This window comes from Halichoerus grypus, chromosome 3, assembly GCF_964656455.1.
Source record: "Halichoerus grypus chromosome 3, mHalGry1.hap1.1, whole genome shotgun sequence".
Taxonomy (NCBI): Eukaryota; Metazoa; Chordata; class Mammalia; order Carnivora; family Phocidae; genus Halichoerus; species Halichoerus grypus.
In genome coordinates this window covers 74,035,778-74,051,792 of record NC_135714.1, presented here as the reverse complement: position 1 = coordinate 74,051,792, position 16,015 = coordinate 74,035,778, and the positions used below count along the sequence as shown (strand labels likewise).

The 16,015-nt window shown below is 34.9% G+C and overlaps 1 protein-coding gene across 1 annotated transcript in view; it reads right to left on the bottom strand.

Annotated features, from left to right (window-relative positions):
* Nucleotides 1-16,015, bottom strand: part of CCSER1 (coiled-coil serine rich protein 1) — a 1,392,827-nt gene that overhangs the window by 273,887 nt on the left and 1,102,925 nt on the right. Inside the window, exon 13 of the mRNA XM_078068968.1 lies at nt 5,515-5,560. Coding sequence (XP_077925094.1) covers nt 5,515-5,560 — 46 coding nt within the window. The remainder of the gene's footprint in view (nt 1-5,514; nt 5,561-16,015) is intronic.

Below are 16,015 nucleotides of genomic sequence, written 5' to 3'. Positions count from 1 at the left end.
TCTTAGGTAGGCACTGTGTCCTTGGGTCTCACAGATGTGGCCTTCTCAGTGCTTCAGCCTTCCCACCTGGCTCTAATCCTGGGCTTATCATTCATTCCTGCCCCGTCCTAGAAATAAAAGATGTTTTTCTTTTCCCTTCCCCCGACTGCAACAGGTTTTTACCAATGAGTTTTGCTTTTCTCCCTGTATTTCAGGTGTTTGTTCTGTATGGATAATAGGAAAAATAATCTGGGTAGAGTTTTGTGCCTTTCCTATAGCAGCTGCTGTTCCCTTCTTTTAAACCTTTAGTTCAAGGGACGCTTTCTCAGGAATCTTGCCAATATTTTTTGGGGAGCACCCAATGAAATCTGTAGAGAAGAGCCTATAAGTGGGTGCACATTCTCATTATATTTTATCCTTTTGCTAGCCCACATTCAACCCCTACCGATTCGCTAATCAGAATTTAACAGAATTCTTACTGTTATGACTGTGTCTGCTGTATCTAGTCTCTCCTTGAAAACTGTTATTTCACTTCTGTCTCAGGTAGTTGGTTGCTCTGTTACTTTAGCTCTCTGATATTACAAGAGAAGTTGTGGATTTACATTTTTTTCAGGTTTTTTTGTTGTTTTCATAAAGGTGGGAAGCATGGTTTTTCTAGCTTTTGACATCCCAGGCTAAAACCAGAACATCTATGTATAGTTTTAGCATATATTCATTATCTAAATAAATTCAATAGCCTAAAACAACAATCACTATTGTCTATATATCAAAGGAAATGCCATATATATTAGCTTTCACTTTTTAGTAGCTCAAAATTGTAAGCTCATGTGAAACCACTAATTTGGTTTCAAAAGAATGACAATACTGAGAATTTTCCTTCCATAAGATAACATAGATTACATTTTTCTTTTGTAACTTTTCTACTTTCTAATAACCAATTGTATTAGCTTGTCTTCTATTAGTTGTATATTAATGTTTCTTCACACCATTTAAAGTGTTTCCTTTGTGATTGAAACCTCTCTTCTGAACTTTCTCATTCCCGGGTATACATGCACATTTAACTGTGAACTGAGGGGCGCCTGGGTGGCTCAGTCGTTAAGCGTCTGCCTTCAGCTCAGGTCATGATCCCGGAGTCCTGGGATCGAGCCCCGCATCGGGCTCTCTGCTCAGCGGGAAGCCTGCTTCTCCCTCTCCCACTCCCCCTGCTTGTGTTCCTTCTTTCGCTGTGTTTCTCTCTGTCAAATAAATAAAATCTTTAAAAAAAAAAAAAAACTGTGAACTGAAAGACACAATGCACTTGTCTAAGAATACAAAGCCATTTTACTCATGTAACATTTGAAGCAACCCTACCAGATGAGACTTCTGAAGGTGTATTTCAACAGTAGTGATAGGAAAGTTTTGTTATTTCTCAATGTTGTTGAAATCTGTTCCTTTATCATTTCTAAGTAGATCGAAGAATGAAGAAAAGAAGTAAAATCAAAGTTACATCTAAAATAGGATGATAAATAATGCAAGGATATTGTGTGGGATGATAGAGAGAGAAAAGAAAGGGAAATGACAACAAATAAACTGGTAAACCAAAAGGAAAGGGAATGAATCAGAAGGCACAGTGGAAAAACTAGTTTGAAAAATCTGTTTACAAAGACAGCCTAACATCTTAAAAACATTCCTTCTGACTTTGAGGTTAATGTTATTGTAAATAATTTGCTATCCTGCCTTTCTTCTTAATTTGTTGTTTTTCATCACTTGCTGATGAAATCAATTTGGAACTTAAAAATCGCTATTTAGCTCTAAAAGGCAGGGAGAAAAAGAAAGTTGATGAAAATTAGGGGCAGTAAGTTAAGGCAAAGGAGAGGGAAACATACTTTGGGAAATTGACAGTATACTTTTTTTTTTTTTAATAAACTGAATAACAACAATTGCTGTTTCATAGAATATTGTTATATTTTCAAGGATAGATTGAAGTACAACATGCATAATCCTATGGAAATGTTTAATCTTTTAATTACATGTAGCTAACTAATTTCCCTTTATTTTTAGGATAATTCTTCAACGATTTATCAAACAATAAAAATGTGTATTCATGGGCGCCTGGGTGGCTCAGTTGGTTAAGCGACTGCCCTCGGCTCAGGTCATGATCCTGGAGTCCCTGGATCGAGTCCCACATCGGGCTCCCTGCTCGGCAGGGAGTCTGCTTCTCCCTCTGACCCTCCCCCCTCTCATGTGTTCTCTCTCATTCTCTCTCTCTCAAATAAATAAATAAAATCTTTAAAAAAAAAAAAATGTGTATGCACATTTTGCACATGCATATGTTTATGCCCTCCCTTTTAAACATATAATTTAGTTCTGTTTGTGTTACAAAGGCAATTGCTATCTGATTCTGAATAGGAAGATAATATTATTATCATGTGTAGTCATTTCAATTCGGCTGACATTCAACTAGCTGGAGAATGACTTAACTAAATCAGGTAAGTACCTCTGATTAGACTACATATAAATATTTGATGCTCCTTTCTTTTATAAATAGGAAAATAATAAAGCCATACTGTAAAATGAAAGGAAAACATCTACATTTAATTATTTTAACCAAATAATTTTTGAACTGTTGCACACATTTTGAAATATGATGCTCACAATTTTTCTACAGAAAATATATTTACAGTTTATTAAATTTTAGAATCGGTTTATGAAATTTTAGGATATTCTTTCGAAAAAGATAACAAGACACATGCCTGTCAGAGATTGTATGGTTCTGTAATTTAGAACACTTATAGTAGTTACTATAGCCACAAAATAGAAAATAATAGTCTATGTGAATCAGTTCTTATATTTTGAAATGTTGAGATAATACTTTATGGGTCAAATCTTTGCAAAATTTTATTCAAATATTATAAATCTCAATTCACACAAAGATAGAGTTGGTCTTACTGGCATAAGATAGCACTTCATTCACTAAAGGTGATTATAAATTTTAAACCAGAAACCAGCTTGAAATTAAAAAGTCAACATCATGTGAATAGATGATGTATCCTTTTAGCATTTAAATAAAAACTGTACTACTAACATTCAAATAACTTTTCAAGACTCCTCCTTCCCCAAGTTAATCATTCTGCAAGCATTTCTCTGAAAGCGAAAAATATTAACCAATTACCATCAATTTAACTTTGATCAATTATTAGTAGCAAATACACGCATATTTGAGTGGGCCCAATAATTAAAAGCCACATAGTGCTTCCGGAGATGGAGATGTAAATTCTCTCATTGTAGATTCATAGCCTTTCTAATTACCTCATCATCTAAGCAATCCCTCTTTGTTGCTAGATTCTGTTTCGGGTTATCAGCAAAGGAAATTGTGAAACTGGATATATTTTTTGAAATAAAGTGACAGCCATAGAACAAGGAAGTCCTTAATACTGAATACAAAAAAAAAAAAAAAAAAAGAATGACACCTTGGTTAATTGTAATCTCAAGAAAGTGTTAGTTGCCACTTCTGACGTAGTCACAAATGGAAAATACTAGAATCAGGAACCAACTGTAACATATCTAGATAGGTATTGATTTTAGGGAAGGGGCAGGAATAGAGATGTTTAATATCAGTATTCTCATGTTCATGTATAGAATAAACATTCACTCTTTCAATATCCTTAATAAGCACAATTAAACAAATACTTAAGGAGTCTTGACTAATATGTAGTTCAGAGATCCTAAGACTCGAACTTGACCAAAAGGAAATGTGATAATTAGCATTCTAAATTCATAGGCTTACTATTTCCAAGTCCACATGTTTAGGAGGGTAATATCCATATTATGGTCTTATATACTGAGGCACAGAATACATTTCAATTTTAGATTTTCACTCTTAGAGAAACCATCCATCATTTTATTCTCCAGAATGATCTGAAATCTCAAATATTTAATATTGTCTTTATATTATGCACATTGACTCTGTGAAAGTGAGAAATAAGATTAATCCAAATTTAAGGTTATACTTCCACTCATAATTTCAGAGCACTTATAATGGACTCATTTCTAAAAGTTTCTAGTAACAATATCTTCTCTATCTCTCTAACAATAGATATTCTTCTATCTTCAATGCAATATAACTTATATGCATAACAAATGACTTTATAAAGAGGCAAATAAAAAATATTTTATCTTATTTGAAGTTCTTGCTATACTTTTCAGTTTTATCATTAATACCATACCAATATTGTCATAAAAGAAACCATACCTTCAGTATACTTTAGAAAGTTAGATGACAGAGAAGTAGGTAAGAAGAAATAACAGCAATAATTTGAGACCTGCTAGTGATTATTTAACTCTAGCAGAATATTTAATATATCTAAATCTAATCTTCTATTCATTAAAGCAATTCTTTTTGCCAAAACTTTATTCATAATAATTCAGACCTTCAAAAGTGTTTCATGAAAAATGAAATAGTAAAGTGCATATTTTTGTCTGTTGTTTGAGCAGCTTTAGAATGATGCAAACTGCTGCAATTTTTTAGTTGATTCACAGTTCCTTCTCAGTGAATGGGATCAAATTTTATGTTTTTTCTGCCAATAGGGAAGAAAAGTATTATGAAAACAGGACTGTAGCTTTGAATGACCTTTAACATCGTGTTAAGATGAATCTATTTGGTATTTATTGCTTGGTACAACAATTAGAAGCATGTGGTATATTGCTGTAGCAGTCTATAATGGTGGTAAACAACCAGGATTTTCTGACATGTGGAAAAAGAGAAAAGACATGGATGGAAATGGGCAATGAAAATAGCTCTTTCTCAAAGTCTGATGGCACTTTGGAGATTCTACATATTAAATTTACGTATACATCTCTCATTGAAAAAAGTTCATGTTAAAGCAGACAAGCTGTCACAGAAATCTACTGAGCCGAAGTGCAAATATCTGACTCTCTGCTGAGGTGCATATATTTATAATACAGCTGAGCAAGGGTGTAAAATCTGGGATTTCTATCTAAAAATTTATAGACTGTTTTCAAATGTTCTAAATACGATGACTTAGAAATAAACTAAGGTGGTTAGAAAGTCAAGTTTTCTTTAAATTCACTCAAGAAAGGATTTCTTTCAATGGATTTCCTTTTCAAGGAAAGAGGTCTCATTAGCTGTGTGGCAAAAACACAGCTGTGTAGGATATAAGAGCTCTTTGAACAAGTATGTAAAAGGAGTTAGGATTTAAGAAAGCGTACTGATTCATTTGACAGAGAAAGTACTATCATTGGTGCTAAATGAAAATAAACGTAAGAGCCACTTCCATATTTGCCGCAGACTTTGAATCATTACTGAAGCTTCCACGCACTTGGCCACATTGCAATGCAGTTTTCCTGAATGGGCTGGATAATGACAAACAGATAAGGAAGAGGCAAAGGGAACCGTTTGCTACAAACACATTCTAGGTAATATACAACATTGGGGATTGCATATTGACCTGAGCACATTTGGTCTCAGCATGCCATGCTACAGCACAGGAACACATAGTCATGTTTACAACACAGAGCTGAATTGAAGAGACTCACATAATTGCCTGCGAGAAGGTACAGGAGCACTTCCATAAGCTGTGCCCTGTAAATAAAACACATTTTTTTTTTTTTTTTTTTTTGTGGAGCAACTAATCATTGGTAACAATAGAAAATGGCGGAGAAATGAATAAAGACTATGAAAAGAAATACAAAATAAATAAAGAGGATTTAAAAGACTTATTAAAAAAGGCTTTTGAGTTGCTGTATTTGGTAGGTATATATATTAAGATAATATATGGAGGAAATTAAGAAAAAAATATATAATGCACCAAAAAATAAGAAAGTAAAATAAAAACTACAGCAAAAAATGGGAACATTTAATTTTGACAGAAAGAGAGTTTTGTGAAAAGTAGAACACACATGATATTTATGAAGTGGCCTCCTTAAAAAGTAGGTTCCCTTGCGCCAATTCCTTAGCTGATGCAAAAATTTTCTCCAAGTCTTAAACTAAGCAGTATACTCGTAGTTGTTCTTTTCTATTTCTACCTCAAACACTGTACAAAATAAAACTAATGACCTCAATAAAATGGCCCTCATCTGTGCATCAATAAAAGTTAATCATTGAAAAACAGCATCATCAAATGAAAAGAGAAAGTTATTAAATAAAGATATTAATGGTGTACGATAGACCCCTAAGTTAGAACAACCACATGCTGAATACTTGCTGTACTCTTCCAGTTGACAAAGCTCTGTACAGATTGTAATTCAAATTAGTTATTTTTATTTCTGGCACTGATCTCTGTCACAAAATTACATTATAATACACTCAAGGAGAAGTTTTTAAATATTAGGCAAACATGTCTGTGAAAATCAATAGTTCATTATTATTTTAATAACTTAAAAAAGACAAGAATATTTGAAAAAGATTAATATTTATTGAACATTTACTCTGTGAAGCTCATACACTTAGCACATGAAAAGCATTACCTCATTTTGTTTCCACAAAATCCCGGATATAGTTATAATTTTTTACTTTTGTTTATTATTCTCATTTTTGCTAATGACAAAACTCTTTTTAGAATGATTAAGTAACTTTAGATTCAGTTTAGAATCAGTTTAAAGAAGGGGCACCTGGGTGGCTCAGTAGGTTAACCGTCTGACTCAATTTCAGCTCAGGTCATGATCTCAGGGTTGTGGGATGGAGCCCCTCCACACCTCAAGCTCCTTGTTCATTGTGGATCTGCTGGAGATTCTCTCCCTCTACCCCTGTCCCTCCCTCTGCTCATGCTCTCTCTCTATAAATAAATAAATTCTTTTAAAAATTTAAAAAAAAATTGAGAATCAGCTTAAAGAATTCTTCACTTTTTAAAGGATACTTAAATAATTAAAATGACAGATCCATAAAATAATCGCTGTGGCTGGCATTTAATGAATTTACCTTCTAAGTAGAATAGCAAATGCTAGTATTATGGCCTTGGTTCCTATAAAAGTATACTAACAAGGAAATTTATCTTGTCAGTTATTCCTTATACCTGTTGCTCCTACACACGCATAGCCTCCTCATTATCAATACCCCCACCAGAGTGGTACATTTGTTACAACTGATCAACCTACACTGACATATTATTAACCCCCAGAGTCCATAGTTTACCTAAGGATTCACTCCATTTGTTGTGTATTCAATGGATTTGGACAAATGTATGACATGTATCTACAATTATAGTACCAAACTGAGTAGTTTCACTGTCCTAAAAATCCTCTGACTATTTCCACTCCCCACCCTCACCCTTAACAATCACTGGTCTTTATACTGTCATAATTTTGCCTTTCCCAGAATGTCATATAGTTAGAATCATACAGTATGCAGCCTTTCCAGATTGGCTTCTTTCACTTAGTAATAGGCATTTAGGCTTTCTTTATGTCTTTTCAAGTCTTGATAGCCCATTTCTTTTTAGCACTGAATAATATTCCATTGTCTGGATGTACCACAGTTTATCCATTCACTTACTAAAGAACATCTTTGCTACTTTCCAGTTTTAGAAATTATGAATAAAGCTACTATAAATATCCGTGTGCAGGTTTCTTTTTTTCTTTTAAGATTTTTATTTATTTACTTATTTGACAGAGAGAGAGCAAACACAAGCAGGGGGAGCGGGAGAGGGAGAAGGAGACTCCCTGCTGAGCAGGGAGCTGGATGCGGGGCTCAATTCCAGGACCCTGGGATCATGACCTGAGTGGAAGGCAGACACTTAACCAACTGAGCCACCCAGGCGCCCCCTGTGTGCAGGTTTATATATGAATATAAGTTTGCATCTCAGTTGGGTTAACATCAAGGAGGGTGATTACCAGATTGTAGAGTAAACATATGTTTAATTTCATAAGAAAGTGCCAAACTGCCTTCCAAAGCAGATGTACCTCAAAAACAAACAAACAAAAAACAACAAAATGGATGTACCACAATAGAATCTTTTACAACTAAAAATGCCATCAAATGTCAGCAAAAAGACCAAATATGGACAAAGTTATTATTTTTAACAAAATGCTAAATCCGAAGTAGTGCATTTCCAAAGTTCTCATTTTATTGGACCCTGATTTTATAAACTAATATATATATATATACACATATAAAATATATTGATTTCAATATATACATATATATTGAAACCACTGATTTTCACAGAGATCTGTTTATCTAATATTTAAAATCTTCTCCTTGAGTATATTATAATGTAATTTTGTGACAGAGGTCAGTGCCAGAAATAAAAAATAATCAATTTGAATTACAATCTTTGTTTGTACAGAGCTTTGTCAACTGGAAGAATATAGGAAGTATTCAGCAGTGGTTGTTCTAATTTAGGGGTCAATCATACACTATTAATAATAGTGCTATATATATATATATATAACTAAGAATAATGGATAACAAATATTACTATTTTTTTTCAAGTAATACTTGGGTTGGGATAGTGAATCATCAGCTATCACCATAAGAAGACTAAGCATTGTTAAAAAAAAATTGTTAGGCTTAGGAAAACTGCTTAGCATAAATAGTGTGGAACCAGTAAGAGAAAATATTTAGGTAAACATGATGACTTAAGACTAGATTCTCTAGTTCATCCACATAATTTTCTTTCTAACTTATTTTCTCTCTAAAAAGTTGATTTAAAATTCCATCCATAATTTGAGACCCTCAATTGAAGCAACAATTAATAATAATTAAATATAATAATATGTCTAAATCAAAGTATTGAATTTATTCATCCAAGGCTTGGTAAAGAATAAGCCAGCATTCAATTTAATTACAGGAGCTTATTAAATCCAGCAGAGAAATACTTTTTTTTCCCTACACAGACAGGAAAGTTCATGGGTATCATTATACTTATTTAACTAATATTTATAGCACACCATGTGCTTATTTCATATGTACTGCTGTATTAGAAGCAACAAAATTCACTGAAGCACATGATATCTCCATAGGATATCTTTTTTTCCCATTTCCATTAGAGGCTATTCTCTGGATTATGTGGGTACGGTGGTTCTTATTATAAACCATCTTAGTTGTAAATAAGACTTGAAATAAGCACAAGATTCTGAAATGGGAAAAAATACGCAAACTAGAAACCCATGAAAAAAGACACACACACAAAGAAAATGACAAACTTCCTTAATATCTTCCTACTCCTCTGGAAGCATTTAGTAAAAAAACAGATTGTAGGTGTAGTCCAGAACACAGAGATAGAAAAGAGGAATATACAATCTGGTTGGAGAAAGAGCTAACACCATTCTTACCTGAGAAAAATGTTAAAATAATATTTCAACTATAATTGAATAGGAATTTAGAACTTACTCACTCGCCCCAGGCACACACACCAAAAAGCAAAACAGTGCCAGACATAGAATGGAAATATGAATCTAAGAAAATTCTTAAATAACCCTTTACCCAAAAGCCTTGGGCCAAATGTTTTTCAGAATTCAGAATTATTTAGATTTGCAAAGTAACACCTCTAGCTAAATCTACGACTAGAGTAATCAAAGACATTAATACTTCTACAACAAAAATATGATAACCCCACTGTGATTTAAAGAAATTATAAATAGCTTCTTGTTAATTTAGATCAGGTCAGATTTGGTTACCAAATAAGTCATAGAAAAACTTTGGGTTTTCAGGGGACTTTATTTGCTTTTTTGTTTGTTTTGGATCTCAGAACTGCAGATTAGAGATTAAAGAACTATAAAATCATAAAGACTGCATAATTAGAAACCAAGGAAGTATGAAATTTTTGGAAAATTAGGATTTTAATTGCCTTATCTTAGGTCCTCATAATTAAAGTTTTATTGATAAAGAAATGGTTTAAGAAACAATAAGCTTTCAAGAAAACAGATTTAAGATTTAGCATTTATAGAAGAATGCTCAACTTCTAGAATAATTACAAATAAAAGAAAATTTGGCTTTTGTCCCATAACAGTATATACATGTGTGTGGAAATAGTAGGATTTAGTTGATATAACCATTTTAAGTGGTGAAATAATATGATTTTAAATGATGACAAGATATTTCTGATAAATATCAATATTCTTACATTCTTTCATACTTTTTGGTGGAATTTCTATTTAAACTTGTAAGGGTAAAGTTTCAAGTTTATAGATACCACTCAGGACTGTCCTCAATGACTAATTAACAGAGATGGGTTAGTAGTTCATATGTAGGTTGTAAAATACTTGGCAATTCCTTGAAATTTGGAACTATTCAGGTATATGTATTTTAGGGACCTAAATTATACAAGAAACAACCTTATCAGTTTTGTGCTTACTCAGATTCTTGCCTTGATATTTAAACTTTTATTAAAACACCCAAATTGAACATATTAAAATATTATCTATTTTAAAATTCCCCTTGGATCATCGAGCTGCCCAAGGCATGCCCTGATCTACCTACCACCTTGGATGACTCAAGTGATAAAGTTACTCGCTCATTAATCAAACCAGGCAGTGCACAGAGCTTACAAGATGAAAGTGCCTTTAAGTAGATTGTACTTTTTGTACCTGGTTTGTTACCTTTACATGACTAAAAATAGTGATAACCAGACTGAATATCTACTATTAGCATTTCAGACCTCATTTCAAGAATAATTCTTCTGCCATGTTTTAAATTTGAAGGTAGTGCACTAAATTGAGACAATAAAGTAAGTAGGATTTAGTGTCAGATTTTTTTTTTTAAGAGGGAGGTGTATATATATATATATATATAGAGAGAGAGAGAGAGCGCACACACAAGCAGGAGGGGGAGAGGGAGAATCTTAAGCAGGCTGCATGTCCAACACGGAGCCGGACACCGAGCTTGACCTGACAACCCTGAGATCATGACCTGAGCCAAAATCAAGAGTCCAAAGTTAACCGACTGAGTCACCCAGGCATCCCAGGTGTTAGATCTTTAACTACCAGAAAGGGAAAACAGAAATAATATTTTTTTGATGAGTACAAGAAAAAATTACAGGGATTAGTGAAATACTTTATTTTCTCAACAACCTGGTAAAAACTCAGAAGTGAAAACCTGTATGGTAATAATGAATCACATCCTTAGAGCCTCCAAGTAGTGCTACTGGATCTAAACATTTAAGGACATAACCACAGTGAAAATGCACTGAGAAAATTAAATTGATGCCCTTCTTTTTTACCTACCTCTATCCCTCCCTTTTTATCATAGTTACACACATGGTAATAAATTTACCATATATATTTAACAAATGTTTGCAATACAAATTTTGGTATCATTAATTTTAAAACATGACTAGTTTTATGAGAGACATTTGAGGTATGTGAAAACACATTTTTTTTACATAAACTTTGCTTTAAATTATTATTTTTTTCTTTTCTTAAATTGACCCACTTGAAAGTCATTCTTACACAATTTTCAATAATACATCTCCTGCTAGTACTTCAGTAAGAAACACAGGAGGTAAGTATGAACTTTCAAGGCACACCGAGAATATGAAATACACCCATAAGGAAAACACAAATTCCTCTGCATGCTTTAACTCATTTTAACTTCTAATAGTAATCACAAACTTACTGTGTTTCCTAGGGATTACCCAAGGCACAGCCAAAGGCAATCAGTTCCTCCCAGCTAGTCATAAATGTCCTATGTTTCTTTCATTGCTTAAATATTGCCTTAAGCCCTTTCCTTTATTATATGCCTTTGAAATAGAGTGAACCATTTCCCAAAAGACACTTACCAAGAAAAAAGTTGACATTTGCAACAATAAGAAGCAGCATGCACTGCGTGTGAATATGAGGGCCTGAAAGACTTGACATACGTCCCTCTAATTATTTTAGTCTTCTTCTCTGGCAGTGTGCTCATTTATTATCAACAGAAATTAAAACCTTTTACATGTCAGTACTCTTCACACTATAGAAGTAGGGAAAATAAGCTAATATTGAGGACAGGCTATTTAGGAAATTGCTTTTGTAGAGAGAGATATAAGCCCTCTCTTTAAACTTATTTTTTTCTTGTTTGACACAGATGTACTCATTATGATGAACTATATGCTTTTTACAGAAAAAGGACAGAAGACTAAAAACATAATGAAAAGCAAAGACATAAGAGATTAACTTAATCATTATAAAACATATACAAATACTCATCAAAACCCTTTAGTGCTACCCCAATTGTGGCAGAATTCAGAAATCTTTGCTTAACCCTCAGGTTTGCTACAAGCTTACATTCACGTAGTCCTTCAAATCTACCTATCACTTTCCCAAATAACATTCAGACTGGCTTATCTAAAAGAGAAAATGGAAAAATAAGTAGATTGTGGGATGTAGGGAGGAAGGAGATCATTCTGCAAAGTTTATGTCTTAACTGGCAAATTTGAACTATATCCAACTTTGTCTGTTGAAGGTACAGTAGTATTCCAGTTACCTGGAATCAGAACGCAAAATATTCAGAAGCATGAGAAAAATGTGGACCTGAAAGTACAATGGTGCCTAAGCAGCAAGGACAATATTGTATCACAACCTATTCCACAGCCAAAGTATACAGCCTTCCTTAGGATACGACATATAATAAAAACATTAAATCAATGCCTTCTCATTTGCAAAATCAGGACCAGTTGACCAGCAACCAGGGAAAGTCTATAAATCCAAGAATCATAAAAAACATTTTATTTTAACCGAAAACACATGGAAGTTCATGCATTTAAGCACATTTTAACGTGGGACCAAGGTCTTTCCTTTGCATGAGATGATCTTCTGCATGTCACTCAGCTTCCTCTCTCTTGCACACACAGTAGTACATCTTCCACAAATTCCACCTTAATTTACAGTAATTTTAGAGCTTAAATTTCCTTGCAAAGCAATCTCAGTGTTGATTTTTTTGATGGATTTACTCATTTATTCCAATTTTTTCAGTGATTTCAAGACATTCTAAAACCTTCAACTTAGTTTTGTTCATTCTTTTCACTTGCCTCTTTGATCTGTTTATCTAATACTTAACTAGTTCACCTAATAATAATAATATTTAAGATAACAATTACAACCAAATTTAATAGGTTTAGGGGCAAAGAACTCAAGGAAAAGTAGCAAGCAGGGCAATGTAAAAGATGCCTATCACCATCAGCATCAAGGCTTTCCAGAGGGAATGGGCATTTGAATTAATTCAGTGAGTAGGTTGTGGTGTCCTCATGATCTGCATGATCAAATGAATGTTGAATTATGTTCGTTAAACATTTTTAAAGATAGTAGAAAGTTTGACAGAAGCATGTACTAAAAAAATTAATTTTCTGATACATATATGATAATCTTCATGTATCTGGAAAATTTCCCTAATTCACAGTACCTCAGATCCTTGTGTTGATTAATGGGGTTTTTGTGTATAGCAATATATAATAGTTAATGATTATATAAGTCAGTTTATTCCATAGTCTTTCAACTCAATTGCTTGCATATTCAATAAAATATTCGCTAAATTATAATTTATTTTTACTGAAAGAGGTATAAATTAATCAAAATTCCAAAGATAAAGACCAATATTGGATTTTAGTATTTGATAGGTCAGGTTCGTTCTCATGTGGGAAAAGTTGGAAGTCAATGGCTATTGAAAATTCTACTGAGATCTTTAAGGAAATGTCAATAAGTTACAAGTGATAGTTCTGCCTTATGGTTTAGAAAGATTGAAATCCAGAAATATCAGTTCACACACTTAAAGCTAATTTTAAGTCTTTTTAGCCAAGCAACAGAATGATAAATGTAGAAAAATAATATTAAAAATACACAGATTAGCCATGTATGCATTCACATAAGTGTTATATTCCTTTTGTAATATTTTAGTAAAATGTTTTATGAATTGGGAAATAACCCTCCTATTCATGAGTTTTTACTCTCAGTAGCCACTTCAATGAACAGTGTGATTAAACTAGTTAAGAATTATTTCCAGTACTCTCCAAATCTAACAATGGTAATATAAAACTTTAAAAGTCTACTACGCTTTATAAAATACAGGTCTCTCAATTGCAATGTGAGAGTGTTTCATAGAGAAAATATTGAGGACTATGCTTTTTAAAACAAAAAATAAAGGGAAAACTTTAAGCATGAGAGAACAGTGGGGTAATTCTTTTCAGAAAATGTTCTATTTATTAAAGGATAAGCTAATTTAGAATGATTTTAGATAAACAGTAAGACAAAGCCATTTACTGTTGAGAAAATTTTCTAGCCTTAAAATATTAGAAACTAGAAAGATTACAAACTACATAATGTTAACTACAATCACAACTCACTTACTGTGCAAGTAACTTTTTCCATTATGTATTAAAGTAATAAAACTGTAGGAAACATTAAGTCTCAAAAAAAAAAAGGCACAAAGAGAGCAGCACTTTTTCCTTACAGTTCTTTGTTAATAAAAAATAATTTGTGCTCTCCTGAGGAAGACATTCTAAAATGCAATATAGGAGGGGGGAAAGATGGCGGAGGAGTAGGGGACCCTATTTCAACTGGTCCCCGGAATTGAGCTGGATATCTACCAGACCACTCTGAGCACCCACGAAACCAGCCTGAGATGTAAGAAGATCTGGATCTCTACAAACAGAATATCGCAGGCAGTTGGTTTTGAGGTATGAAGCTCTGCAGGCAGATATCGGAGGATAAACGGCAGCGGGAGGGTGCCTGGCCGTGGGGATCCTGCACCGCCGGTGAGTGACAGCCTCGCGCGCTGCGGACGGGGCACAGACTCGCAAACCGGTAGTGTCGGGAAAGAACTTTAGGGCAGCCCCCGGGGTGGAAAACCAGACCGGCGGGGTCGTGCGCACGGGAACCTCAGCCCCCCGGACAGAAACCCGGAGCGACGGTCGCGCGCACGCAAACTGCAGCCTCTGAGACGGAAACCCGGTGCGCCGTGTCCCGCCGGTGAACTGCAACCCCTGGGGTGGGAACCCTGAGCGGTGGAGTCTCGCGCACGTGAACTGGGAGCGGCTGGCGGTTTTAGAAGCACAAAGGGCAGAGATGTGCCCGACCGGGAGGCAGGACTGGGGGCACTGCGGAGGGGCGCACAACCCAGGACGCTGCAGTTTATAGCAGCACAGACAGAAACGGAGACAGTGTGGCTTGGAGAGCTCACTGAAGAACAGACTGCGGTCTCTCTGCTCTGAGGCAGAGGGTTGGAAACAGTCTCTTCTGCTCTGACTCACGGAAGAGACGTGGAAAGCCGCCAGGGAAAGGCGCCAGAGAACAAAAGCCCCAAAGACTGATTCCCACTGAGCCCATCCCCCGCCACAGGGGCACAGGGCAACTCCGCCCAAACAGGGTTGCCTGAGTAACAGCGCGGCAGGCCCCTCCCCCAGAAGACAGGCTGGGAAAACAAGAGGCCAGCAATCCTAAGGTCCCAAGAAAACAGGTGCATCTTGCTTGGGTTCTGGTCAATAATTTGGACTCTATACATTCCCTCAAACACCCATCAACAGAATGACTAGGAGGAGGAGCCCCCAAAACAGAAAAGACTCAGAGATTATGACTTATGCTGCAGATTTACAAATGGATGCAGATATAACCAAGATGTCAGAGATGGAATTCAGGCTAGCAATTGTGAAGACAATGGCTAGAATGGAGAAATCAATTAATGGCAACATAGAGTCTCTAAGGGCAGAAATAAAAGGTGAATTGGCAGAACTTAAAAATGCTATCAATGAGATCCAATCCAATCTAGATAATCTAACAGCAAGGGTAACTGAGACAGAAGAGAGAATAAGCGATCTGGAAGACAGTATAATAGATAAAAAGGGAAAAGAGGAGGCCAGGGAAAAACAACTCAGAATCCATGAAAATAGAATCAGAGAAATAAGTGACACCATGAGGCATTCCAATGTCAGAATCATTGGAATCCCGGAGGGAGTGGAGAGAGAGAGAGGGCTAGAAGATGTATTTGAGCAAATCGTAGCTGAGAACTTCCCTAATCTGGGGAATGAAACAAACATTTGAGTCCTAGAGGCAGAGAGGTCCCCTCCTAAGATCAAGGAAAACAGGCCAACACCCCGGCATGTAATAGTAAAACTTGCAAATCTTAGAACCAAGG